The sequence below is a fragment of the Solanum pennellii genome, chromosome 3 (genome assembly GCF_001406875.1).
Source record: "Solanum pennellii chromosome 3, SPENNV200".
In the NCBI taxonomy this organism is placed as follows: Eukaryota; Viridiplantae; Streptophyta; class Magnoliopsida; order Solanales; family Solanaceae; genus Solanum; species Solanum pennellii.
The window spans coordinates 216,370-242,570 of record NC_028639.1 but is presented as its reverse complement, the minus strand read 5'-3'; the positions used below and the strand labels follow the sequence as shown (position 1 = coordinate 242,570).

Below are 26,201 nucleotides of genomic sequence, written 5' to 3'. Positions count from 1 at the left end.
AGCACACCATTTTTTTGGAGATCGCATTCCGACGTCAAAAATGCCAAAATTTATTATGGACGTCCGTCAAGGCCTTGTCTATGTAGTCGGTTGGCCCTTCCGACAAGTCCGACCCATTTTCAAGGTCAAACGAGCCTCGAAGCGCGAATACCCCCATTTTATCGATTTTCATGTGCTATAGCACACTATTTTTTGGGTGATCCAGATTCTGACGTCAAAAATACCAAAAATTTTTGTGGACGTCCGTCAAGACCTTGGCTATGCAGCCGATTTGCCATCACGGCCAGTCCGACCCATTTTCAAGGTCAAACGAGCCCCGAAGAGCATACACCCCCCCCCATTTCGTCGATTTTCGTGTGCTATAGCACACTTTTTTTTTTGAGATCCGAATTCCGAAGTCAAACATGCCAAACGTTTTTGTGGACGTTCGTCAAGACCTTGGCTATGCAGCCGATTTGCCATCACGGCCAGTCCGACCCATTTTCAAGGTCAAACGAGCCCCGAAGCGCGCATACACCCATTTCGACGATTTTGGTGTGCTATAGCACACCATTTTTTGGGTGATCCGGATTCCGACGTCAAAAATGCCAAATTTTTTCGTGGACGTCCGTCAAGACCTTGGCTATGCAGCCGATTTGCCATCACGGCCAGTCCGACCCATTTTCAAGGTCAAACGAGCCCCGAAGCGCGCATACACCCATTTCGACGATTTTGGTGTGCTATAGCACACCATTTTTTGGGTGATCCGGATTCCGACGTCAAAAATGCCAAATTTTTTCGTGGACGTCCGTCAAGACCTTGGCTATGCAGCCGATTTGCCATCACGGCCAGTCCGACCCATTTTCAAGGTCAAACGAGCCCCGAAGCGCGCATACACCCATTTCGACGATTTTGGTGTGCTATAGCACACCATTTTTTGGGTGATCCGGATTCCGACGTCAAAAATGCCAAATTTTTTCGTGGACGTCCGTCAAGACCTTGGCTATGCAGCCGATTTGCCATCACGGCCAGTCCGACCCATTTTCAAGGTCAAACGAGCCCCGAAGCGCGCATACACCCATTTCGACGATTTTGGTGTGCTATAGCACACCATTTTTTGGGTGATCCGGATTCCGACGTCAAAAATGCCAAATTTTTTCGTGGACGTCCGTCAAGACCTTGGCTATGCAGCCGATTTGCCATCACGGCCAGTCCGACCCATTTTCAAGGTCAAACGAGCCCCGAAGCGCGCATACACCCATTTCGACGATTTTGGTGTGCTATAGCACACCATTTTTTGGGTGATCCGGATTCCGACGTCAAAAATGCCAAATTTTTTCGTGGACGTCCGTCAAGACCTTGGCTATGCAGCCGATTTGCCATCACGGCCAGTCCGACCCATTTTCAAGGTCAAACGAGCCCCGAAGCGCGCATACACCCATTTCGACGATTTTGGTGTGCTATAGCACACCATTTTTTGGGTGATCCGGATTCCGACGTCAAAAATGCCAAATTTTTTCGTGGACGTCCGTCAAGACCTTGGCTATGCAGCCGATTTGCCATCACGGCCAGTCCGACCCATTTTCAAGGTCAAACGAGCCCCGAAGCGCGCATACACCCATTTCGACGATTTTGGTGTGCTATAGCACACCATTTTTTGGGTGATCCGGATTCCGACGTCAAAAATGCCAAATTTTTTCGTGGACGTCCGTCAAGACCTTGGCTATGCAGCCGATTTGCCATCACGGCCAGTCCGACCCATTTTCAAGGTCAAACGAGCCCCGAAGCGCGCATACACCCATTTCGACGATTTTGGTGTGCTATAGCACACCATTTTTTGGGTGATCCGGATTCCGACGTCAAAAATGCCAAATTTTTTCGTGGACGTCCGTCAAGACCTTGGCTATGCAGCCGATTTGCCATCACGGCCAGTCCGACCCATTTTCAAGGTCAAACGAGCCCCGAAGCGCGCATACACCCATTTCGACGATTTTGGTGTGCTATAGCACACCATTTTTTGGGTGATCCGGATTCCGACGTCAAAAATGCCAAATTTTTTCGTGGACGTCCGTCAAGACCTTGGCTATGCAGCCGATTTGCCATCACGGCCAGTCCGACCCATTTTCAAGGTCAAACGAGCCCCGAAGCGCGCATACACCCATTTCGACGATTTTGGTGTGCTATAGCACACCATTTTTTGGGTGATCCGGATTCCGACGTCAAAAATGCCAAATTTTTTCGTGGACGTCCGTCAAGACCTTGGCTATGCAGCCGATTTGCCATCACGGCCAGTCCGACCCATTTTCAAGGTCAAACGAGCCCCGAAGCGCGCATACACCCATTTCGACGATTTTGGTGTGCTATAGCACACCATTTTTTGGGTGATCCGGATTCCGACGTCAAAAATGCCAAATTTTTTCGTGGACGTCCGTCAAGACCTTGGCTATGCAGCCGATTTGCCATCACGGCCAGTCCGACCCATTTTCAAGGTCAAACGAGCCCCGAAGCGCGCATACACCCATTTCGACGATTTTGGTGTGCTATAGCACACCATTTTTTGGGTGATCCGGATTCCGACGTCAAAAATGCCAAATTTTTTCGTGGACGTCCGTCAAGACCTTGGCTATGCAGCCGATTTGCCATCACGGCCAGTCCGACCCATTTTCAAGGTCAAACGAGCCCCGAAGAGCATACACCCCCCCCCATTTCGTCGATTTTCGTGTGCTATAGCACACTTTTTTTTTTGAGATCCGAATTCCGAAGTCAAAAATGCCAAACGTTTTTGTGGACGTTCGTCAAGACCTTGGCTATGCAACCAGTTGGCGTTCACGTCCAGTCCGATCCATTTTCAAAGTCAAACGAGCCCCGAAGCGCGCATACACCCATTTCGACGATTTTGGTGTGCTATAGCACACCATTTTTTGGGTGATCCAGATTCCGACCTCTAAAATGCCGAAATTTTTTGTGGACGTCCGTCAAGACCTTGGCTATGCAGTCGGTTAGCACTGACGGTCGTCCGACCCATTTTAAAGGTCAAACAAGCCCCGAAGCACGCTTTGACCGCCACATCTATGGGCTAATACACACGAAAAATTGAGGAAATTGTGCGATTCCTAAAAAAGAATTTGTAGATGCGGAATGGGCGTGAAAAAAATATTTTGAGTATACCAGATGGCTTACAAACTCAATACGGTGGTCCTCATAAATTTTTTGAGAATTTCTTTTTGGGTGCTCCTCGTGCCTGATCTATGAGCTAATACATACGAAAAATTGTAAAATCTACGCGATTCATTGTAAAGGGCACATAGATGCGAAAATGGAAAAAATGGTGTCAATATACATGATTGTTCTCCAACTCAAATGGTTCCTCGTGGATTTACGAGGATATGCGATTCTGACGATTTTTGGATGGAATCTTTTGTAGGCATTCATGATGACCTATTTAATGGCATTCGTGATTTAGAAGAGCAAACGTAAACATTTTCAAGTTCAAACAACACCCAGAACGAGAAACACCATCTTTTTCCATTTTTATGTGATATAAGCCATGATTTTGAGTGATTTATGACTCCCGACAATTCCTTATAGACGTCCATGACGATCTATTTAATGACATGTATTGGTTTGAAGGAAAAAACTTCGGCATTTTCAAATTCAAACAAAGCATATAACAAAAAAATATCATTTTCTCCATTTCTCGTGTGCTATGGTTCATGAATATTGAGTGACATGTGATACCGACAGGTTTTTGGCCAAAATTCTTTTGGACATCCATGACGACCTTATTAATGGCGTGTATTGGTTCGCAGGGACAAACATTGACATTTTTAAGTCCAAATGAGGCCCATAATGGGAATTGATAAGGTTAGTGCATTTTGAGCGTTGGTGCGTTGGGTTATTCTTTAGAGTCAATGTAATTCATCACATAGTGCAAAGGGCATTTTCATAATCCAACTTTGTATGCAAGTTGACAAGGTTAGTGCATTTTGAGCGTTGGTGCGTTGGTTTATTCTTTAGATTCAATGTAATTCATCACATAGTGCAAAGGGCATTTTCATAATCCAACTTTGTACTTTGATCGTTTCCACTTTTAATAATAATAATAATATATGATGATATGACAGGGTAAGCCAGCAGTAGATATCTCAAGCTTGTTTTGTCCTAAAGAGTGAATGGAATTCTCTTGACATAGCAAAAGACTATGGTCATTCACAGCTTTGGATTTTTTGTATGGTTCCTTGACATATGAGCCATCAAGTGTGTTGGCAATGAGAGATGGGCAAAAGCTTTAGCTCGCCATCAGATCTGCCTTCACTTGATAGTAGAACTCATGATCCAACAAGCCCTTTATAGCGAGCGTAAGAGATTATAAGTAAGAAAATCACAGCACAGATGATGCCGCTAACGGCTACCACCTGCACACCATTAAAACAAATATTAACCAAGTAGCTAGTTTATTTTCCCATAAAGGTGTGGTAACCAGACAACAATACTAGAGCTGGTCAGAACTAAGATGTATCAAACTTACCCATTTAAACATGTAACCATGTTCCTCATTCCAAGAATATGGAATGTTCATCCCGAAAATTCCAGCGATCAAAGAGTAGATAGACAAACAGACAGTTCCTGAACTGAGAAAGAGTTCTAACTGCAGCAAGCATTGACAAAAGCCCATGAACATAGAGACAACTGTCATAGTGAGTTTAATTGAGATTGTATATAACACAATTAGAAGAAAACGACAATAGAAGATTAGGTAGGTAATTAAGATATGCAAATGCAGAGCACCTGAATGAGCTGATTTCGATGATTGTCCAGCTGAAATAAGAAATGTAAGTTATACATCATAACAACCCATTCAGATGAATCATATCAAAATGAAAACTATCTTGCCATTTCAACTACCTGAATGTTTATGTAATCTTCTGTGTTGTCAATATATTCTCGTAGCTGCAAGTTAAAATACACATATATTAACTAGAAATTGAAAATAAAATGCATCCAGGAACAGCCTCTCTATCTTCACAAGGTAGGGATAAAGCCCAAATCCCACTTGTGCGATTACACTGGCTATGTTGTGAAAATAAAATGCATTCAAAATGGCACTCGGAACTGAAAATTCCCGAAGAACAAAATCTAAAAGATCAATGGATTTCCACCCATCTAATAGTCATGTCAGACGGACCATCAATTTGGATTAAAAGGGGTAAGAAAGGAAAATGAAGGGGAGGCATTGTGTTGAATGAATAGATTCAATGAAAGCAACAAAGACTGGTCCACATTGAGATCCCATTACTCAACAATGGAAGGCCTGATCCCCATAATCACAACCATCTTAGAAGTCCTTCGTTTTTTCAACATTTGCCAAATCAGAAAAATCAGACCTGATTTGTTGCATCTTAAAGAGGCATGAGAGTAAAGGTAAAAGAAAGCAATGACAATTCGGGTTCAGAAAGAAGGAATATCTACGTAAACATAAGGAGACTTGGTTGTTCTCCAACCATTAAAAACAATGAATTGAAAATTGAAGAGCATTGAGAAGAGGGGTAAAAGGAAATGGATTTATTTTTGTGCCAAATAAAACTAGTGCAAATGGATTTGCCAAAATATCCCATTTATCGAGTGGATCTGTCAAACATTAATCAACAAGATACACGAGCAGAAAATAAGATAGCAACAAAAATGGCAAAGCAAGAAAAAAGCACCACAGATTGGAATAGTAAGGAAGACCCAGATCAGTCAAGGTCGGATAATCAAACACACAGATAAGATATCCAAGAGAAAAGGTAGAAAAGTCAAGATGCAAAATATTTGTTGGGAAAGGGGGAGGGTGAAGAACTGAACTATTTGGCTCAAGTCCGCTTTTTAATCATTTCAAACGAATTTCAGAGGCAGCATACAACTACTATAGCCATCTAAAGTATTATGATACCTCTACTATTATAGAGGCACAGACCAAATTTAAAGAGATGTCAAACTTGAATTGCATCTAAAGGTTCTAAAAGGTTTTGCCAGCTTAAAATATCCAACTTCACATTACTAACTAAAGATTGCAAAACTTGCATACCGTAGTTAGTTTATTAAATGTGCCATCAATTTGCATGAAGTAAGCCTGCAAGAAAGAGAACCACTTCCTTGTAAGTATGGCTCTGAAGAAGCGTTCTTTCTTTTTTTTCAACTTTTTTTGATAATAGGTATAACGAATGATGGCATTAGCAGAAGGTTACCTCCAATAGCATTTCAAGCTCTTCAACATCATTCTCATCCCCCCGAACTGTTGCAATACTTGCTCTACTAGCCCTAGATATTTTTGAGCCAATGGTGGGTGAGGCAAGAAACCAACTGGCTGCACCTGATCCACTTACAGGTGATGCACCAGCCAGTTTTCTGGACAAATAGAGGTCAGCCATGTCATCATCATCATCCAGAAGTTGTTCAAGCTCATCTCTCACCTGCAATTAAGTACATAATCATAATGAAGCAAACATAATGACTAGACTGTTCAGTGCATAGTGTGACAAAGGATAGCAATGGCAGGTATTGCACTGCTGATATATGGGTAAAAAGATACGTTATGATATTAAAAGAGCACTAACAAAGAATTATAACTTATAAGGACATTACACACTGTCTAGTACATTGAGCAACTGAAGTACAGTTTTTTTTTTTGAGACAAGTAACAGTAGAAGTACAGTTTGCTTAATAAAGTAAAGAAATACACTTACATTTGAGGCTAATTACATTTTCCTTTTGGCCTAATAAGCTCGTGAGATTTTTATCCGTCGGTGGTTAATGAGATGTATGGTCTTCTTATAAGGCTTGGGCAAACCTTTTGCCTTTGAGCTAGCTTTTAAGGGTGTGGATTAGGGTCAAAACCTAATTTTACACAACCATTTAAAAATTGGGTTGATATGTAGCTCAATTTAACCCATGAAGAACCTTGTCAAAATATTTTCAAAAGGACATTTTTGTTTGATATGTTATATATTACAAAATTAAAGATGAAAAAAAGGTGTATTAGGTTCCTAAAAACATATTAAAAACAAACAAAGGAAATTACAACATAGTAAGAAATACTAAAAATTGGGCGGGTTGGGTTATGACCAGTGTTTTAGCTCGTTTCAGCCGAAGTAACTTTAAAGTCATTTAGATCCGTCTAAGTACAGCCCAACCAGCCCACTTAACACCCCTTAATCGACACAAAGGCTGGATTCTGTGGTCATGAAGAGGCATTTATTAATGAACAACGGAATAATATAAAATATGACTCTTTCAACAAAGTATCTTCAATGATCCGGAGAGAAAAAAGTTCAAAGGATTTAAATGGTGTTCAGCCTGTTAAACAAACTAATAAAAATGAAAACACAAATAAGAAAGTTAATGTCAATGTCACTTAAATATAGGTGCCAACTTCCAACCTTTTGTACACGAGCAGTCAACCGTGTCATTTGACTCTTTAATTTCCGCACTCTATCCAGATTACGGCTACTAATCTGCATTAAAAATTATTTTGAAAAAATTACCCCATGAAAGATAGATAACATTCTAGCAATCAACCTTCCAAGGATTGTAGACACAAAGACATGAACATATACGTGCATGCAGGAGATTATGCGTGAGGATCAGGAAAAAGGAACCACGGAAAAGAAAGAATCTTAAGATTCTCGACATGAAAAGGAACATGCTGAACTTTCAAATGCAGTACAACCTCAAACTTGTTGAAATTAGGAGCTGCACCTAAGTTACCCAAGAAAATGCAAGCAAAACTTTACAAGGACAAACAGCATGAAACGGACACAATGTCGAACATTGCCAAAAGACACTGAATATAGATATCCCAGCAAACTAAGAGAACAGTATACATTCTTCCTTTTTTTCATGTAGAAAACTATATGCATTCCTCATATGTGGAACAATATCTGAAGGATAAAGAGCTCTTTCAGTAAGTTTTGGGGAACACCTTTCATGAAATAGACATGCAGATGGGTGTGTGAGAGAGAGAAAACACATAACAGTTTGTGCTGAGTGACTATGGCCTGCCCTAATTGACATCTGTTTATTATTCTTTAAGAAGTAAATATGACCAAGTTCTATCCAAAACTATCAAGTTTTCTGTGAAGGGTACTCATGCTAAAATTAACACGGGCAGGGGGATAAGAAGCAGTAGAACATTTTCAGGAAATAGTTCCCACTTCCTCATATCAGAAGCAGTAAAAGAGAGAGTCCAAACAGCATTAAATATGGCAAGGAATTTTCGTTTCAAGGACAACAAAAACAACTACAACTACTACTATTTACAAAAAGGAATTGTTTACTGTAAATAACAAATGTGTGATTTGCTAGTAAGGTGAGAGTGGCCCAGGTGGAGGACAAGTTACGGGAGGCGACACTGAGATGGTTCAGGTATGTGAAGAGGAGATACGAGAATGCTCAGTGCGGAGATGTGAGAGGTTGGCTATGGATGGTTTCAGGAAAGGTAGAGGTAGATCAAAGTATCGTAAGTGAGGTGATTAGACAAGACATGTGGCAGCTTGATCAGCTTTCTGAGAACAAGACCTTAGATAGGAGATTATGGAGGAAATGGATTACGGTAGTAGGTAGATGAGAATGTCTCGTTTATTCTACCTTACTAGCAGTCGTAGTATTACTCTTGTAGTTTTTGGTTTCTTTGATTTCTGTTACTATTTATTATTCCGTGTACTTCGTTTATCGTATTACTTGATTTCTTCACTCATAATATTTTCTTAAGCCAAGGCTTATCGGAAACAACCTCTCTACCTCCCAAGGTAGGGTAATATTTGCATAGCACTACCCTCCCCACACCCCAGTCCCCACTATTGGGACTACACTATACTGGGTTTTGTTGTTGTTAGCAAAGTGTTATCTGTGTAAAGATAGTCCAACACTTTCACCCAAAAAATTTTACTTTTTACTAACCTTACGATTCCAAGTCAAAATTTAATGGTGTCTCATTTTCTTGAGAAGATAACAATGGCCAAAGGGAAAAAAAAACAAAGGAAAAAAACGAGTGCCAAGAATGATATATAGGATCTTAGTTCACGTAAAGTGTCGTAAACAAAGCTTTGATAGTTGAGATTGAAGATTTCCACCACACACAAAAATAATTATTTGTGTTAGTGAGTGCAGAAAACAGTTAAGGATTACAAGTTATCAACTGACATAACAGGAAATTCAGGATAAACAGGGAAAGATAAGAATGATGGCAGAAGGTAGCTCTTTTTTTCTAGGGATGGAAGAGCAGTATCATTTAACATACTTATAATTCAAACATAGAAATGTAAACACTAACCAGATTTATGTTTCATATACACACCTTTGATGTCAGCATATCCAGAGCAGGGTAAACAGCAGTTTCCAATTCTAATGTGCGCGCAGCAAGGTAACTACAGATGGCTTCCAAAGCGACCTCTAGGGCTCGGAATTCAAATGGAGACTCTGCGTTGTATTTGGCACAAGAAAAAAGTTAACATACTCACAAAAAGAACACAAGTAACATCCAAAGAAAATGAGAAGCATGAGCTTAAAAATCCAATGTGAGAATTTCACAAGTACAGAAAATTGAGAATGATAAGAGGAAAACCATCTTCATCAGTCGCTTCAATATCATGCTGAACATTGGAATCTTTTTCCTCTCTCTGGTCTTCACGATTTGCATTCATTGGCTTCAGTCGCCTTTTGAGTTCCTCAACAACGGGAGTAACATTGTCATCTGATGGATCCCGAAGAAGAACCTGTCCGATAGAAAATTTAGAACTGATCATATATTGGGGCTGATTTTTTAAAATTGGTTTCCAACAAGAGAAAAAACAAAAAGGCTAATAGATTACAAAGTGCCTATAAAATCCCTTCCTCTTTCCACCAAAAATAAAAAGTAGTCAAGCAGTTCCATTTGACTCTCTATTGAATTAGCTTCGTTATCATAGCATCTACTATTTCTTTTTTTCCAAATACACCACCAAATGCATGATGGTATTATACTCCACCACTTCCTTAGATTTTCTCCCCGCTCTACTGATCCAGCAACTAAGTAACTAAGTGAATTTGTTGTATGCCCAGGCATAATCCATTCTGTATTTATAAGCGAAAGTTGCTCAATGTGTAGAAGTTGATGTGAATATCCACAATAACAAGATCTAACTGCCCACATGGAACTTCAATTACCCAACATAGTAAAAATGTATGTATTCTTTCACCTCACCTAAAATAAAAAACTTGGGAGCCAAGAGATTGGAATTTGGAGCAAAAGAAAATGGAAGGACCAAATCTGACTCATTTGTCTAATTATAAAGATAGCTTTTGTTTATTCTAAATGATGTCTCACTCATGTAGTTAAAATAAAGGTCATTGTACTCATTCATGTCGATTTGATTTTCAGAGAAATATAGCATCAGTAGAAATTCTAATCCTACTTGTGATCAAGATAAATCTAGATTAAGAGCCCATTCGGCTAAGCTATTTGTAAATTGTTTATGAATTTCAAGTGTTGTAAAGCATTTTAAGTGATGAAACTGATTTTATAAATAAGCAGTTACTAAGACAGATTATAAGCAATTAACTTTTCAATGACAGAAGTTGGACATGAAAGACATATAGTAAGTGGGAATGCTCGATAAGGTGCTCTTAATAAGCACTTCATTCCCGCCCTTGGACAATATTCTTTTCTGCCTCCCGCTAGTCCCTTCTCAACCCTCTAAAGAACCAGACTTCACATTGTAAGATCCTTGTTTGAATCACCTAAAGACACTCCGAGATATGTAGTTGGCAAAAGTCCATACCTTGCAATTCAAGACTCAAGCGAGCGACCTAATATCGTTCATCTCCCAACAGGAATAATCTCACACTTCCTCAAATTAATTTTAAGACCTAATAAGTTGCTCCTTGGGTAAAATGCATAAAATACTTACAAACAATTATAAATTTACAATGTAAAGAGAAAGTTGGGGAGGTTTATTCTGTGAAAGGTATTTTTGAGAATTAAAACAAAATACAAGGATAAAATAATAAAAAACTTGATCAAACTAGAAGTGCTCTTACAAGAAATTTGGGTGTTCACCAATCACGTAGATGGCAAAAAATGCTTACAAATGAATTTGACCAGCTCTTTAGTTTAGGCAAACACCCTCTAAGATGCTAGACAAAGATAGAAAATCCAGTTCTTATCTTCTCTGGAATGAACAAGACCTAAATTAAGACTAATATGGAATCACTATGTTCAATGTATGTTTAGATATGAATGCAGCAACTAGGCTTCTTAAGCTGGACGAAGATGCTTTCACCAAATAAAGATTAGGGAGCTAACCCATTCAATATGTAAAGAATCATAAAAAGCATTCAAAAGCTATGCAAGAAATGATCTTGGTCTTCCAGTGTATACTCGAAACTAAAGGATATAACTTTAAAATCTAATAATTGCATTAGAACCAAACTTCTAATATTTCAACTTATCTAATTAGATGTTGGAATACTGCCTTATAAAGAATAGCTAAGTTTTCATACTTTTCAGGGTTAAGTGAAACATGCGATAAAAAATCTAGGATGGTATATGGTGAGAAAAAATGTAAAAGGATTAATAATTCTACTCGCCTATGGTGGACTTGACCAACATAACATGTACATGACCAAATTCTGGGAATGGAAAAGGAGGGCACTTGGAAAGAAACAACAGGGATGGGTGGTCTAAATTTGAGGTCAAATGAACATTTTAATTACTTCCAGACTTTGACAACTTTCCAAGTAGGAGAACCCACAAAGACTTGAGTTACAAAACAAAATTCCAACAGCCTATCTGAGGTTTGCACGGCATATATCTTCCCAAACCCATGTAGGAAGGCTGCAGCAAGATGCCATCTAGTACAAAAATAAATAGTCTACTTATGATGAATTATCTATAAGCTTCCAAAAGCATATACATATACCATCCTAAGATCTGTGTAAACGATGACGGTTGATGGGTGTTGCTGGCTAGAAAAAAGAAATCCTAATTGTGATGAATCTTATGAATTCTAAACTAAATGAGATGTAAGTAGGTACACTGCCAGGTTTAGTGCTAAATGAGCAACGGGTTCCATAACATCATTCTGAAATTACAAAGTATAAGCAAGGTAAGGTTCCCACACCAAGGAAGAGAGCGGATGAAGTCGTCCCACAAAATCATGCTCGGGTGTGATGCCAGATAAAAGGGTTCCCACATCTTATTGGATGTATGAGATAATGGATACTACCCCAAGAGAGTTGTATCCGAATAGATAGTTTGAACATAGGCTCGTTGATAGGAAAGTAAAAAGAATTTGTTTTTGCCTTAAATAGGAGGAGAGTTGATATTATGTGTCAAGAAGAGACTAAGTTTGTTACACTAGTAGAATTAGCTATAACGAAGTAAAGGCCATAACAAGCATGAGGGTAAAAGAACATGTGGTCTAGATGGTATTATCGAGATTTAGAAGTTAAGACCAGTCAAGGTGATTTTCAAAAGATTTTGTTATGTCATACAAAAACACCACTAACATATTTCAGAAGCTAACTCTTGTTACTTCTATAAAATGTGTGTAAAAAATCCTGCTATTATGCTATCCTTTCCAAATGATAGCACAAACAAAATTCAGTTACATGTCCTTGTATTTTTTTATAAGTACATGTCCTAGTATTATTGAACAGCCTCTCAGAGGAGAAAGGAAAAGGTAGCATTTTTTGACTTCACAGAAAAATAGAAGCCACCCCTGACAATAAAAGATTATGTAAAATAGTCATATCCAATCTTTGTACCGCAATTGTAGTCTTAACTCCAAATTTCAACTGATGAAAGTGAATTCATAAGGTTTTGCAACACAACACAAATATTACACGCCTTAATAAAGTGAAACTGCTGGCATGCCTATCATTAAACAAAAGTAACAGTATACTAAAGCAGTTAAACCAAAAGATCGGCAAGAACATGGCTGACTGCATCCTGACTTCAAAAGTACAAAATTGTAGTTCCATAGACTACATACATACATACAGTCAACAAAAATTCAAATAACTTTGCAAGATCAAAAGTTCAGAAAACAAGTAGCTTCTGTGGAAAAAAAACATAAATTACCTCTTCAGATGTAATAATAGCCTTGATATGCTGCCATTAATCACATGGAACAAAATTTGCAATGGTTAGTAAACAAAGCACTTGAAAATGGAAAATGGAAAATGGAAAATGGAAAATAAAAGTAGGATATAAACTGTCAAGCAAAAAAGCAAAATGTGAAAAACAGGTATAGGTATTTAAAGAAAAAACAATTAGCATATCATCTCCAAACACAGAGTGCACATTCCCAACAACTCTGTCTCAATGACAAATCGGACAAAATTGAGGACGGCTTTAAGAGTTCTCAATTTTCATTTCGCTCAACGAATAGAGCAGCTATAGCTATTTACAGAAAAAAAAATATCAAAAAGATCAGAATATCATCTCCAAATGCCGAGTGCACATTACCAACAACTACGTCTAAAAACACAAATCGGACAATATTGCAGACGGCTTTAGCCTTTTACGCATTCTCAATTTTCATTTTCCTATCTCAATCCAATACTCAATAATCCAGGATTCTGTATAACAAAAAAAAAATCAATCACCACTACATTGGCATACAATCTCCAAAACAGAGTGCACATTCGAAACAACTAGGTCTCAGTGACAAATTGGACAAAATTGAGGACAACTTTATGAATTCTCAAATTCCATTTTGCTCAATTTCTATCCATTTCATTCCAACACTGAATAATTGGCTATTCTGTATAAGACAAGAAAATCAATTACGGATTTTCAATCTTCAGTTTGCTCAATTTCAACCCAATTTTATTCCAATACTCAATAATTGGACAAAAAAAAACTCAATTATCATTTTTCTCAGTTTCGACTCATTACTCAATAATTGGAGATTTTGTATAAGAAAAGAAAAAAACAAAACAATCACCTCTAAATTAAGAACAATAGCTCTTTCACGGCCAAGAATGGCGGAAGGATAAGAAAGGAGTGGATCAATAATCCGAAGATCACGAGCGTGAATTTGCACGCGATGCATGATCTCATATTTATCAACATCTAAAACAGTTTCCAATCCTGATGCATCCATCAAAAGCCAACTCCTTGCACCCGCTCCCTTCTTCTTCAACCCACCCACCACCGTACCTGGATCCACCGGCACCACATGCCCACCTCCTTCTCGACCCATTATCATCATCATCAACAACACCAATAATCATTCAACCTCAACAGAAAATACCCTTTTACACACAATCAACCATTACCAGAATTATTTTTTTCCACAATTTGTATGCATATATAAATGTATATAGAGTATATTAAAGAACTTTCTCTGTCGTTTTCTGTACAGAAAAATTCAAGAAAAAATAAACCCTAATTCAAAGAAATTATTAGGGTTTTTGGGTGTAAATTGGAAAATGTATAAGAATCACATTGCTATACATACAAAGAGAAGTGGAGAATTATATTTTGGATGAAAGAGTGAAACTCTTTGAAGAAAGCTTTATTTGTTCCAAAATTCTTTTGTATGATAGCCAAATTGGCCCCAACTACTTTTCCCTAGTTTCAATTTATTCGTTTTACTTTTTCGTGTTAAAAGTAAATATACTTTTACTTTTTATATTCTTTTTATATAAGGTCAAATTAGACTATGTTTCAAAATTAATTACATGAATTGATTGATTATCTTGTTGTTTGTCTCAAAATTTACTCCTAATCGAGCTACTTGTATTTGTTTTTCGGTGTTGACTATTAATTTAATTGTGTTCACTAATTTTTAGTGGTTATTATCTTTTTCCCTTCTAAAAATTAACGTTTCAATAGTTGTTATTATTAATGTTTATTTGATCATAGAATTGGTAAATATTTGATGAATATTATTGTATTACTTTTCATATATCAAAATAATAGAATATAAACTGCGGTGTCAAGATTTGAATAATATTTTATGTAATTCTTGTATATTAAATACAAAGAATATTTACAAGTCATAACAAAAAATTTATGCTTCGTTAAAATATATATTTTAAAAATTTAGAAAAAAAGTCAATCGCTTGAGATTAAGACTAAAGAACTATGAGATTCAATCAATTTAAATTTAAAAGAATCAAATAGATATAGTTCAAATTTTTTTATTTTTTTTTACAAAATAATTGGTGAAAGAAATAGAAAGAAAACAAGTTAAAAGGTTGGTAGAACCACACGTAAGCTTAGATTTGTAATTGACAATTCCAATATAATTTATATGTGCATTTGTATCTTATTCCTTTTTATTTATACTATTATATATATCAGCATAAGTTAGGAATATATATGAACCAACCACTACACTAAGATTCCCCCACTACAAATATATATTCCTTTGTTCTTCTTCTCATAGAACTCTTACATCAACAAATTTGCAAATTTGTAAGCAGTATTTATATTTTATTTAAATATATGCTAGTAATAAATATAGAAATATGCTGTTTTACTTTTGAAACTCTTAATCAATTTTGACACAAATCAACTTTGTTATGTGATAATAAGAAATACGTGTGAAATTTATATGCAAATGGAGTGGTAAGTAGTACGCCTGGTTCACCAGGTACTAAAGGGCCTAATCATATTCAAAAAGAAGATTTTGATCCCGACTCAAAAGGAACGCTGGCTATATGCTCAAGGATCATGACACGCATAAGTATCAAGTATTTCCGAAAATAAAGTGGAACTGCAAAATATTGTATTGTACTTGTAGTACACTATTTTCGTGTAAGCCAAATGTTCCACAAACAATAAGGAAAAATTAGAACTTCCCACATGCAAGGCAATGAGGAAATGTTCTTTTCACCCAACAATAAAAAAAGAAAAATCTACTTAACAAACAGACATTTTTACCTTGCTGCTAATGTACAACACTTCTATATAACTACTTTATACAACACTCAAAATTTAACCCTGCACTGCTAAAGCTTGCAAGTGCTCAATAAAAACTTGTAGGCTTAGTTCTTCAGTAAATATAATATCAGAGCCTTGTGTGTAAGTTGAGTTGTGTGTAACTGATGGATTCAACTTGGCAAGAAGAAATCTAGCCTGACTACTATGCTGGTCACATTTTACAAGTTTTGGCACAGGAATCCTTTCGGATACTAGTTGCTCTGCATCGATCTCAGGAGCTTCTAACAGTTTGCGGAAACTGTCGTGGCTAGGATCCTTGTCATAGCCAAGTTTACGCCATTGTGCGATCTTAGAGCCATAATGAATAACCACATAGAAGTAGGAATCAAAGAGCAAGATAACGTCCGGAGAGACGGAGCAGATGTCTAAGAGAACAGGGACAGGGGGGCCGTCGAATGAATACTGGAAAAGAGTTGGCTGGACCATAATAAGTGAGCGAACTACACCCTCACGGTTCAACAACAGACGGAAAAAAGCAGTTTCGTCTGGGGTGCAGTTGAAGACATCAATAAACTGGGATCTCCTTAGATAGTAAATGAACTGTGGGAAAAGGGATAAATTAGTTGCAAGGCGGAATGATGAGGGATCTTCCGGGATATAATCTCCAAACTTTGAAGCAAAACGTATCAAACGCTTATCTAGCCACCGGACAACATCTTGAGAAAAATTGCTCTCTGCTCTATCAATGGCAAGCCTAGCCATCACTGAAGCTGCTGCTTCCTGATCAAAACCAGCAGCAATTTCCGGAGAGTGGTTCCCGACCCACCTTCTTGCAGCAGTGATCACCCTCTTCCGAATTCCCATGCTTCCATATCTATAGTTTGTTATGAACTGTATGAAAAATGCAGAACTAGGTTGGGCTTTCTGTTCATCCCCTACTTCGAAAAAGAAGGCAATACACATTTTATCAGTAAGTGTCCCCAATTTCCACATATAGGTACCTCCCTCGCCAATTTCTTTGTCACTGACTGAACCATTCTTCTTCTGAAGAGAAACACATGAACCCAGAGCCCCACAAATTTTAATGTCCTTCGTTGTTACTATCTCAATAGTTGCATCAAGACACATTTTCAAATTACCAACCTCATCATGGCTAAATATGTGACGCAAACACTTTCTGAACTGGTCCGAGTCAAATGACTCTGTTAACATCATGAACCCCCCGGAACTTTCAACTGGAGCTCTAAGCTCAGCTGCTCCAACTTGATCCAATGAACAAGCAAAGAGATCAAGAGCAATGGACGAATCAGACAATCTTCTAGCTATATGCTTATAGAAATCACTGGACTTCTTGTAGTATGGTGCATAACCATTACCAATGTCTCGCTGATTCCTAATGGTATTACCAAAATCAGAGTTTACAATCATCCCTGGGCCGATTGTTGCTGGCCCTGAGGTGAAGACCATGATACGCGAACCTGCAGAGACCAAGCATCCTTCTAGTAGTCCAACAGCAACTGATACTGCTACTCCAGTAGCCCGTAAAGGTCTATGCCCTGGCATAACCTGCGGTGAAGAATTAATATCTTCGATTGCTGATGTGATGCTGAACTCCCCTTCTGACAGTGGTATCAGGAATCCCTGTTTTGGAGCCATATGTACCATTCCTGCTTGGTACTTCATACGATGAATACCCAGGAGTTGCTTGGTCTGTGATTAAAGAAAAAATAGCAAAATGAACAAATAAAGCACAATCCATAATGAGTTTCTAGATGTTGCTGTTGATGCATTTTATTGTGTTGGGTGGGCCGTGGGGGATTGGGAAGGGGTAATCCGGACCACAGAACAGGTTACTCAAGGTAGCTTACTTTAAATTGAATGGTTAAACCTGCATGAAGCGACTTTTTATTACTATTTCATTTGCCTTATGGTTCAGAATATTGATTAGTGAATTGGTCATCCAGAAACTCTAAAGCATTCTGAAGCCCTTCAAACTATTCTCAATTTGGGCAACATACACTTCAACTATTATTTATATTTTGGTTTAGCATCTAAGCCTTGAACTAACCGTCTTTTTTTTCTTTTTTGAAAATGGTAACTTTGTCTATTCCTCAAAAGTCAGTACACTGATCAATATTTACAACATGTACTTCAAATTCTACTATCTTTTACTAAATTGAGTCTAGTACATCAATTAAGGAGATAGTATCATTTGAGTATAGATGATTACACCAAAAACATAGTAGCATAAGACAATTTAGTTTGACTTTTTGAACTAACCGTCTTTTTATCAAGTATAATTGTATAGATAATGGGAAAGTCATACACAAGAGTTGTACAAAAAACCTACAGAATTTACAGATAAATATGATCCTTTACGAAAGATGCCCAGTCTTCTATACAGATAGAGACCACATGAGTGCACCAAAAGGACATTTATACGCAGGAGGCTATTCATCATATGCACAAAATCAAGCTCTTCCCTTCAAAGGCTCTCCTATTTCTATCTGTCCCTTATACCCACATAAGTTTTAATGGTGCAACATCACAGGGTCAGGACCTTTTCATCTTCTAAGGACCCAACTAAACAACTCATGTTTCACAGCACCCAACATGGTCCATCGTATTGTGAACCATCCTAAAAGCTACACCATAGACGTAATCTATGTTGTCTTCCAATTGTTCTCACATGAATCATTAAGTAGCATATGTTATCCCCCTCTTCCTCAAGGTTTCGAGTTCATAATCACCACTATCCATCAACCAAGTGAAAAAAGTACATCTCTTAAACTAACCCCTTAAACAAACTTTTCTAGTCCAACCTTTGAACTGACAAAAGAGAAGCAACTGATCTGTTGTATTAGTATTTTAAGTCTAAAGGTTCAGTAGCAATACTCTTTCTCCTTTTGTTTTCTTTTTTCCTCATTTGTGCACCATCACTGCTAAGCATCAGTCCAGCCATCAAATGCATTATTCCCTTGCTAAGATGGAAAATAGTTCTAATATTTTTCTCTTTTTACCATGCTTCTTTTCTTCACTCTTTTCTGCTTTCTCTTTATTTCTTCAACTCCTTCTACTGCCTCTACTCTCGTTAGGAATTGCTTCCACTGGCCCCTTTCTTTGTGCAAATACGTTACCAGAGTTAAGCTATGGAACAATATATAATGTTGCAGCCAGTAGTTCAATGATGGAGGAGGAATCACCACCACCACCCCAGCCCACACACACAGAGAACGTAATAGAAAAGGAGAAAAATAAAATTGCTGGGAAACAACTTTAGTGGTCACATTGGGACAACTTCAAGGGGATAAGACGATGTGCTAAAGGTATCTGCTTATGGGATAGAAACGAATGTGGAGCCTCGTTTTTGGATTTTGCAAAAAGCTTTTTAGTTGGTGGTAGCTAACTCAAGTTTCTCGAAGGACGAACACTTGGTGACCTTCTGTAGTTCTTCAGCTAAGACCTAGATAGATTACCTACTACTTCGGAAGGGTTATTCAGAGTGAGAATCTTACAGCCTGACAAGCTCTTGGTGATGGATTTGAAGATCATGAGGAAGAGGAGGAGGGTTTTGTGTAACAGGTCAGGGATCAGATGAGGTAGCTTGACTGCATCCGGAGCCTAGGATATGAGAGAAGTTGATGGCGATGAGGGGCTTAGGTGAGTAATTGGGATGCAAACAGTATGTGGACAAGCAACTACTTGCATCAGTGAAGCAACGAGAGAGGTGTTTTGGTATCAAGGGGAAACTTTGGTGAGCATCAAGGGGATTGGTGGTGGAATGTAGAAGTCCAAAGAAAAGTGGAAGCAGAAAAGGTTGCTTATGAGAAGTGGGTGGAAGCAGGGACGAGGAGGATAAGTGAGAGAATGGGAACAATACAAGTCCTTGAGAGTTTATTTTATTTTTGAATTACTTTCTTTATTGGTAACTGTTATCTTTGCCACTTTTTATTTATTTGGTAAATGAGTGTAATTACACTCACTTATACTGGATTACATAATATAATAATAATTAATTTTTTGTTGACTCAATCATATGAAAAATTATTATGCTGGTTTAGACAACTCTCTCACTAATTTCATTTCATAAACGTTTTTTTAAAAAATTATTTTCTCTATTGGTAATTGTTATCTTTGCACTTTTTATTTATTGGTAAATGAGTGTAATGGACACTGATTTAGTCACTTACATTGGATCACATAATATAATAATATTTAAATTTTTTGTTGACTCAATCATATAAAACAATTATTATGCTTCTAATAAATTAGAAGTATATACAAACAGAGAGTAAATTCATAAAATATGTACGAAATAGAAAATAATTCAAGATTAAAGTTCCTTGTTATATATATTGGAACATATTAGAAGGATAAATAAAGTAGTTATACTATATGTTTCATTAAGTAATATAAAATAGGCAATTTAAGTGAGGGTAAACTTGGAAAATGCCAATTTTGCAAAACTTTAATAGAGTGATAATCAGCCGGTCCTATATTAAACTCAAAAATCTAGCCAATTAGTTAATTTAATGAAGTTGAGGGTGGAAAATAATTTTGTTAAATCACAAGGGAAGTTTTGGTAAATCACAGAATTTAAAAACTAACGGGTCTATAAAGATACAGGTTAGCTCTCTCGTCTGTACACACTCTGATTTGAGATTGAAAGACTGTCAATACAAAATTTATATTTTCACACATCTTATTGTATTAGTCTTGACAAGAAAGAGCTCTCACATGCAAGAAAAAAGTGAAAAGAAGTCGACCAAAGAGATCACGTCCTCCACAAAGACAAAGCTCTTTGCAAGCAAGCAACAGATCTTTCTGTTTTGTTTGGAATCGATATCGTTATTATTATTTTGTCAATTATAGGTGAACCATTCATATTTGGTATACCAAATGCTGAATCGGTTGTTGATCGATTTTTGCAGGCGAAATCATCAACTGAGTGTTCCTCAAGTTGTAGGATGACAATTGAAAAAAGTTCTCACCCTAAAAAACATGAGAAGATGGACAAACCAAAAAAGATAAAATCAATGACAAGGAAAAAGGAAAGGTTATTGAAGATGATTTTGAGCGCTCTACATCAAAAAATTTCAAGGGGACTGATTTAGAAAGAGAGAAGCAACTGACACAAGAGATCAAAATTTTTTAAAGAGATTTAGATGATAAGATTAACGAGTTACAGTCAATTATTAGAGCAAAAGATACCGAAACAGGACTTAAAATGATTTCTTCAACCACATTGTCTAATTGGTTGGGTCTTTAAGTGAAAATTATGATATAATAAATCTAAATAATATGTGTTCTATGTTTCTATATGATGATACGTTATAATGTGAGACATGAATTTGATGTTGTTTTTTATTTACATATGATGTTCTTTCTAGACATACACTTCTGCTTTTCACAAACTTTCACATTTCACACATACATCCGCTATAACAAAATATATAATTAATATTATTTTTACATATTATAAAAGTTTGGATAGTGATACTAGTATATCACAAGAATATAACAATATTAATTTTTTTTTTTTTGAGTTTATTGTGTCAACCTTTTATATTAATTTTTTTTTGATACTGAAAATTTTATTAGATAGGTAATTTTTGCTAATTGAAAGTTTAAATTAAATCCCTCTACTTTAACGATTTGACCTGACTTTGTATTTTACTCCTCTGTAAGAGCTCCATTCTTTTGCACATTTGATGACTAAAACTCACAATCTTACAATTGGATTTGAGGGGTGCTTAGCACCCGAGCAACTTCCTCCGCCCGTTTCAACCTAACTCATTTGAGATATTACTCTCTCCATTCTAACTTATGTGTTGTCGTTAATTGACATGTGCAATCCTTGATCTCCCTATACTGCTCCAGCTGTCTTCTCATAAGGTGAAGGACTTCTAGACTGGATCGCCTTGGCATGAAACCAAACTGGTTCTACGAAATAGACACAACCCTCCTGACCCTCATATCTACCCTTTCTCCCAAACTTCCATCATGTGGCACAACAACTTGACCCCCCTATTGTTGTTTTAATACTGAATATCATTGTAGTGACTGACTCATCTTTAGCTTACCGAGGACTTGACCTTAGATAGAAAGTTGTGCAGATTGCAGATTAGGGTAGAGGGTGAGTACTGGAGTGGTCTCGCTTTCTTACGTGGTAGGCTTAGTGGTAATTTTGTAGTTCCTTGTCCTACGTTCTCTGATACTACCTCTTATTTCTTGTGATTCAATTATTGCACTATTTCACTACTGATTTTGTTCATTTTCATTAAATGTAATATAATTCTTTATCTATTATTTACTACACCTTCTTCACTTTTATATGTTCTTTTCCTTAATGCTCCAATATGCAATACTTGAGCCGAGAGTCTTTAGAAAACAACCTCTCTACCTCCATTAGGTATGGAGATAGGGTAAAGTCTATGTAGACCCTACCCTCCGGTGCTTGTTGTAGGTTGGTTGGTTTGCTGAGAAACAAGATTTCACTAGCCTGCGAAGGTGGGGATATTGCGTCGGATGTTAAAAAAAAGAAGGTGGGAAGAGATATGGAGAAAAGATAAAGGGGGAGAGAGGAAGAGAAAGATGAGCATATACTCATTGAAGTAAGATGGAAAATCAAGAAAAAAGTGAGGAAAAGTCGAAATTCACGAGAAAGAAACACAAAAGCAAACTAGATCTCAGGTTAGAGAAGGAACTGAAGGAGAGAATACGTAGAGTCTAATAGGGAAAACTAATAAGTGGCTGACTACTCCTAAACGGTGAGCATTGTCAAGAAGAGAGTAGGAGAAGCTGGCATTTCCAACAATTCTCTGAGTTGAAATTGATCTTAGTTAAAAACTCATGGAAGGGATCAGTTGCTACCTTTTAAATGTGGCATAATACATATATTCGACCCTAAACTTGGCTTCAAATTTTAACTTTAACCTCCAACTTTCATAATGTACAAACAGGCACTTTAACCATCCAACTTTTAAATAAATAAACACGTGAGTCCTACATGATACAATACACGTAGGACACCACGTGGGACGAAAAATGACATGTAGGATATGTGTGTCTAATTGTTCAACTTCATACAAGTTTAAGTGTCGACTTGTGCACACTCAAAGTTGAAGGGTATAAATGTAATTCGAAGCCAAGTTAAAGGGCATATATATGTATTATGCCTTTAAATGTTTAGGTAACTACATGTCATGGAAGATGTTTTATAGGGTAAGTCACCAAATTTGAAATAGTTGTAGAGGCTCTGCAGCACTTTAATGTCCCAATTATTTTAAATGATGCCAAGCACGTGTTCATTAGTTAGCATGGAGTTCCAAACTAGAATAAAGGCACAGATAGGACTCGCTCAATGAGGTCCCTAATATAAATCACACCAATGAGAAGTTGTAGAAGGAGATGACATAACAGCAAAGACCAATCCATCTCAACTACACTACAGAAAGCATCGCCTCATCTGCCCTCAAGACACTAAAACACTTCCTCTTAAGCTAACCTCTTGTGCATCTCAACATAACACACACTCCTTTCCTTTCAACTTAAATACAACTGTTTGGCGCAAACAGGCCAGCTGACTGCTTAACGTCTTTAAACATAAACTATAAGGTTTTGCCTGATAAAAGTAAGCCTATATTCATATGCAGAACTGAAAACTTCAAAATAATGTCCCTCAAACTTCCTTCTACTCTTCTTTGGCGATCAGAAGAAATAGACTAAAAATTCAACGTGGAGCTTTCTTGTTCTCCTTAAAAGTATAGTGCTAGCCCCCCACCCTAATCTAAAGTTTCTCCTTTTTATCCTCTTTTACTAATTCCCAAACGGCAAAGGCTAATTCATCTCACATTTCTAACTGAAAGAAATGCATCAAGATTCAATCAGAGATCCACAGCTCAAAAACAAGTAGAGCATGCATTACTGCATTGACACCCAAACTTTGTTTCCCTGATGCATCAAACATTTGGAAAGCTACCACTGTTTAAATTGCGTTATTCTTGATACAACTAGGCAATATGTTATACTTCAACAGTATTTATATATCTAAAAAGAAAAAAACAGCTCTTTGTTAATTGGATGCATTAGTTAACTGAACTAGACAAGCACATTGACAAAGGCTTAGATAATATGTCAGATATTACCTGCTCAGAAGAAAGCTCACGCTCACCATGGAACATCACAATTCTACAGCACTCTCCAAAACCAAGATCGTAAACTCTAACCATTGAATCAAATACCACCAACCCAACTAATGCAGTTTCAGGCAATTGAGCAATCACATGAAGAAGCTCATTTTTCACCACCCCAAGCTCCTCATCCGATGTACAAGCATCCACAACGAACACAAACGCTGGGCCAATCCCATATCCCGCCCAATCCAAGCTCGAGGAAGTACTCGAAAACGAAGGCATTTTCGATGACAATGACATATTTCCAAAATTAGAGCTCGAATTTGGATTTTGAGCTAAACCCTTTTTCCCCAAATGATACTCAACAGTACTGTACGTCGGGAAAAGCTCAGCAGGAATATTGTTTTCGTTGATTCCAAGATAAGATTTCGGGAACGGATTTTTCCGGTAACAAAACGGGCAAACCCAAATTCTCGATTGGTAATCAACACGAGCATATGGGTTTAAAACGGCGCCGCATTGGCTGCATATAAGAGGATCATAAGGAAGTACAGGGAGCTCGTTGAAATGCATCAACGGAGTACACATAATAGATAGTGGGATTATCAGACCTGAAGCTTCGGATTTTGATACTGGCCATGAATTCCATGACCACCGGAGACCTTCAATTGCCTCCAGTTCCACGAAATCCATGGAAAATATAAGTATTAGGTATACGGATTTGTGAAATCTGAAGGCAAAAAATTGGATTATTAATTTACATAATCATGAAGAAAAAAAGGTAAAGGGTTTTGAGTTTTTTGGGGGAAAATATTGGGTTTGATTTTAGCGTAGGGGCTAAGTTTCAGAAAGATTCCGGCGATCGGCCGGCCAACGGAGAAAGAAAGCGGTGGGCCGCCGATTGGAGGAATGAAAATTTAAGATTCGATCCTTTGATAGTGAAATTGTGTGATCACGTGATAAAGACATGTGACAAATGTTTGAGAGTAGATCTTAGGTGGCTTCTTTGTAGGGTTAAATCTTGGAAATTCTTTTCTCGTATTAAATTTAAATTTAAAATATCTGATTAAGAGCGAATTATCGTATTTATATATTAAATTTAAATTTGAAATGAGCGAATGATTACATTTGACATCTAGCTTTTCAGTTAAATATAATATTATTTTTTATTATTTTCAACGAGTAAACGATGATTAAAATTTTTATCAAGCAAATAATTTGCAGTTAATGGATTGTAACTTACATGCTCAACACTTATCAATTTTAATTTCTTTATTTCTTTCTTATAATTTGATTAATTATCAAACTAAATTAATATTATTTATTTTTATTAAGGTTAAGACGTTAACGTCTGAATATGCGAATTAATATTAAGATATGTATTGAGATTTAGATGTCTAAATTTGACTATTAAGATGTATTAAAATTTGAGTACTAAATAGTTAAGACTGATTGTTTTTTTTAAATTTAAATATATAAGAATTTTATCCTTGTAAAATATTCAAATAAAATATTGAATTGATCTAATGTCATATCGATAAAAATAAAATTAAAAATTATAGGGAAAGCAATCAAAAATATCCTTAAACTATGTGAAAGGAATAAAAATGTCTCCCATTTATAGTTTGACTCGAAAATGTTCTTGCTGTCAATACTTTGGTTCAAAAATGCCTTAAACTATGCGAAAGGAACAAATATGTCCCCTATTTGTAGTTTAATCCGTACTTTGGTCCAAAAATGTCCTTATTGTTATTTAACGCGTCAAAAAAAAATTATTTTCCAAATAAATATATTATTATTTTCTGTTGACTTATTTTTTTCAATTAATGTTTTTTCAAAAAAGTTCATTTCCCAAAAAATTAACAAATGTTTCTCTTACTTTAATTCAGAAAAAAATGATTTTTATTTTATTTTATCATCAATATTTTTTATTATTATATAAATATAAGGTAATGATAGATATTCTATGATGTTATATATATATAATTATATATGTCATATATTATCTATCGAAAGGGTACATGAAATTATTTTATTTTAATTGATAAAATGAGATTAAGAAAAAAAAATATTTCCTACATATTGTTCCTTAATAATATTATTTTAATTTGAAAGAAGATGTGTTTAATATATATATATATATATATATATATATATATATATATATATATATA

At 36.6% G+C, this 26,201-nt stretch overlaps 2 protein-coding genes across 3 annotated transcripts; both read right to left on the bottom strand.

Annotated features, from left to right (window-relative positions):
- Positions 1-4,016: 4,016 nt before the first annotated feature.
- Positions 4,017-14,534, bottom strand: LOC107015214 (magnesium transporter MRS2-I-like). Of its 2 annotated transcripts, XM_015215412.2 has the most exons (11): positions 13,947-14,530; positions 13,079-13,108; positions 9,581-9,731; positions 9,314-9,435; positions 7,398-7,472; positions 6,207-6,431; positions 6,047-6,091; positions 4,885-4,929; positions 4,768-4,797; positions 4,508-4,627; positions 4,017-4,394 (listed from the first exon to the last, which is right to left on the bottom strand). In XM_015215412.2, exons 1-11 carry the CDS (start codon positions 14,214-14,216, stop codon positions 4,308-4,310), a joined length of 1,200 nt encoding a protein of 399 aa, XP_015070898.1. In that variant the 5' UTR covers positions 14,217-14,530; the 3' UTR covers positions 4,017-4,307. The 2 variants fall into 2 exon arrangements, with proteins under 2 accessions (XP_015070898.1, XP_015070899.1); XM_015215413.2 differs by lacking the exon at positions 4,017-4,394 and having other exon boundaries at positions 4,528-4,668; positions 13,947-14,534.
- Positions 14,535-15,715: 1,181 nt separating this feature from the next.
- On the bottom strand, positions 15,716-25,007 carry LOC107012405 (protein transport protein SEC23). The gene is made up of 2 exons (XM_015212243.2): positions 24,040-25,007; positions 15,716-17,602 (listed from the first exon to the last, which is right to left on the bottom strand). The coding sequence occupies exons 1-2, from the start codon at positions 24,718-24,720 to the stop codon at positions 15,947-15,949; spliced, it is 2,337 nt and encodes a 778-aa protein (XP_015067729.1). The 5' UTR covers positions 24,721-25,007; the 3' UTR covers positions 15,716-15,946.
- Between the last annotated feature and the right edge of the window lie 1,194 nt (positions 25,008-26,201).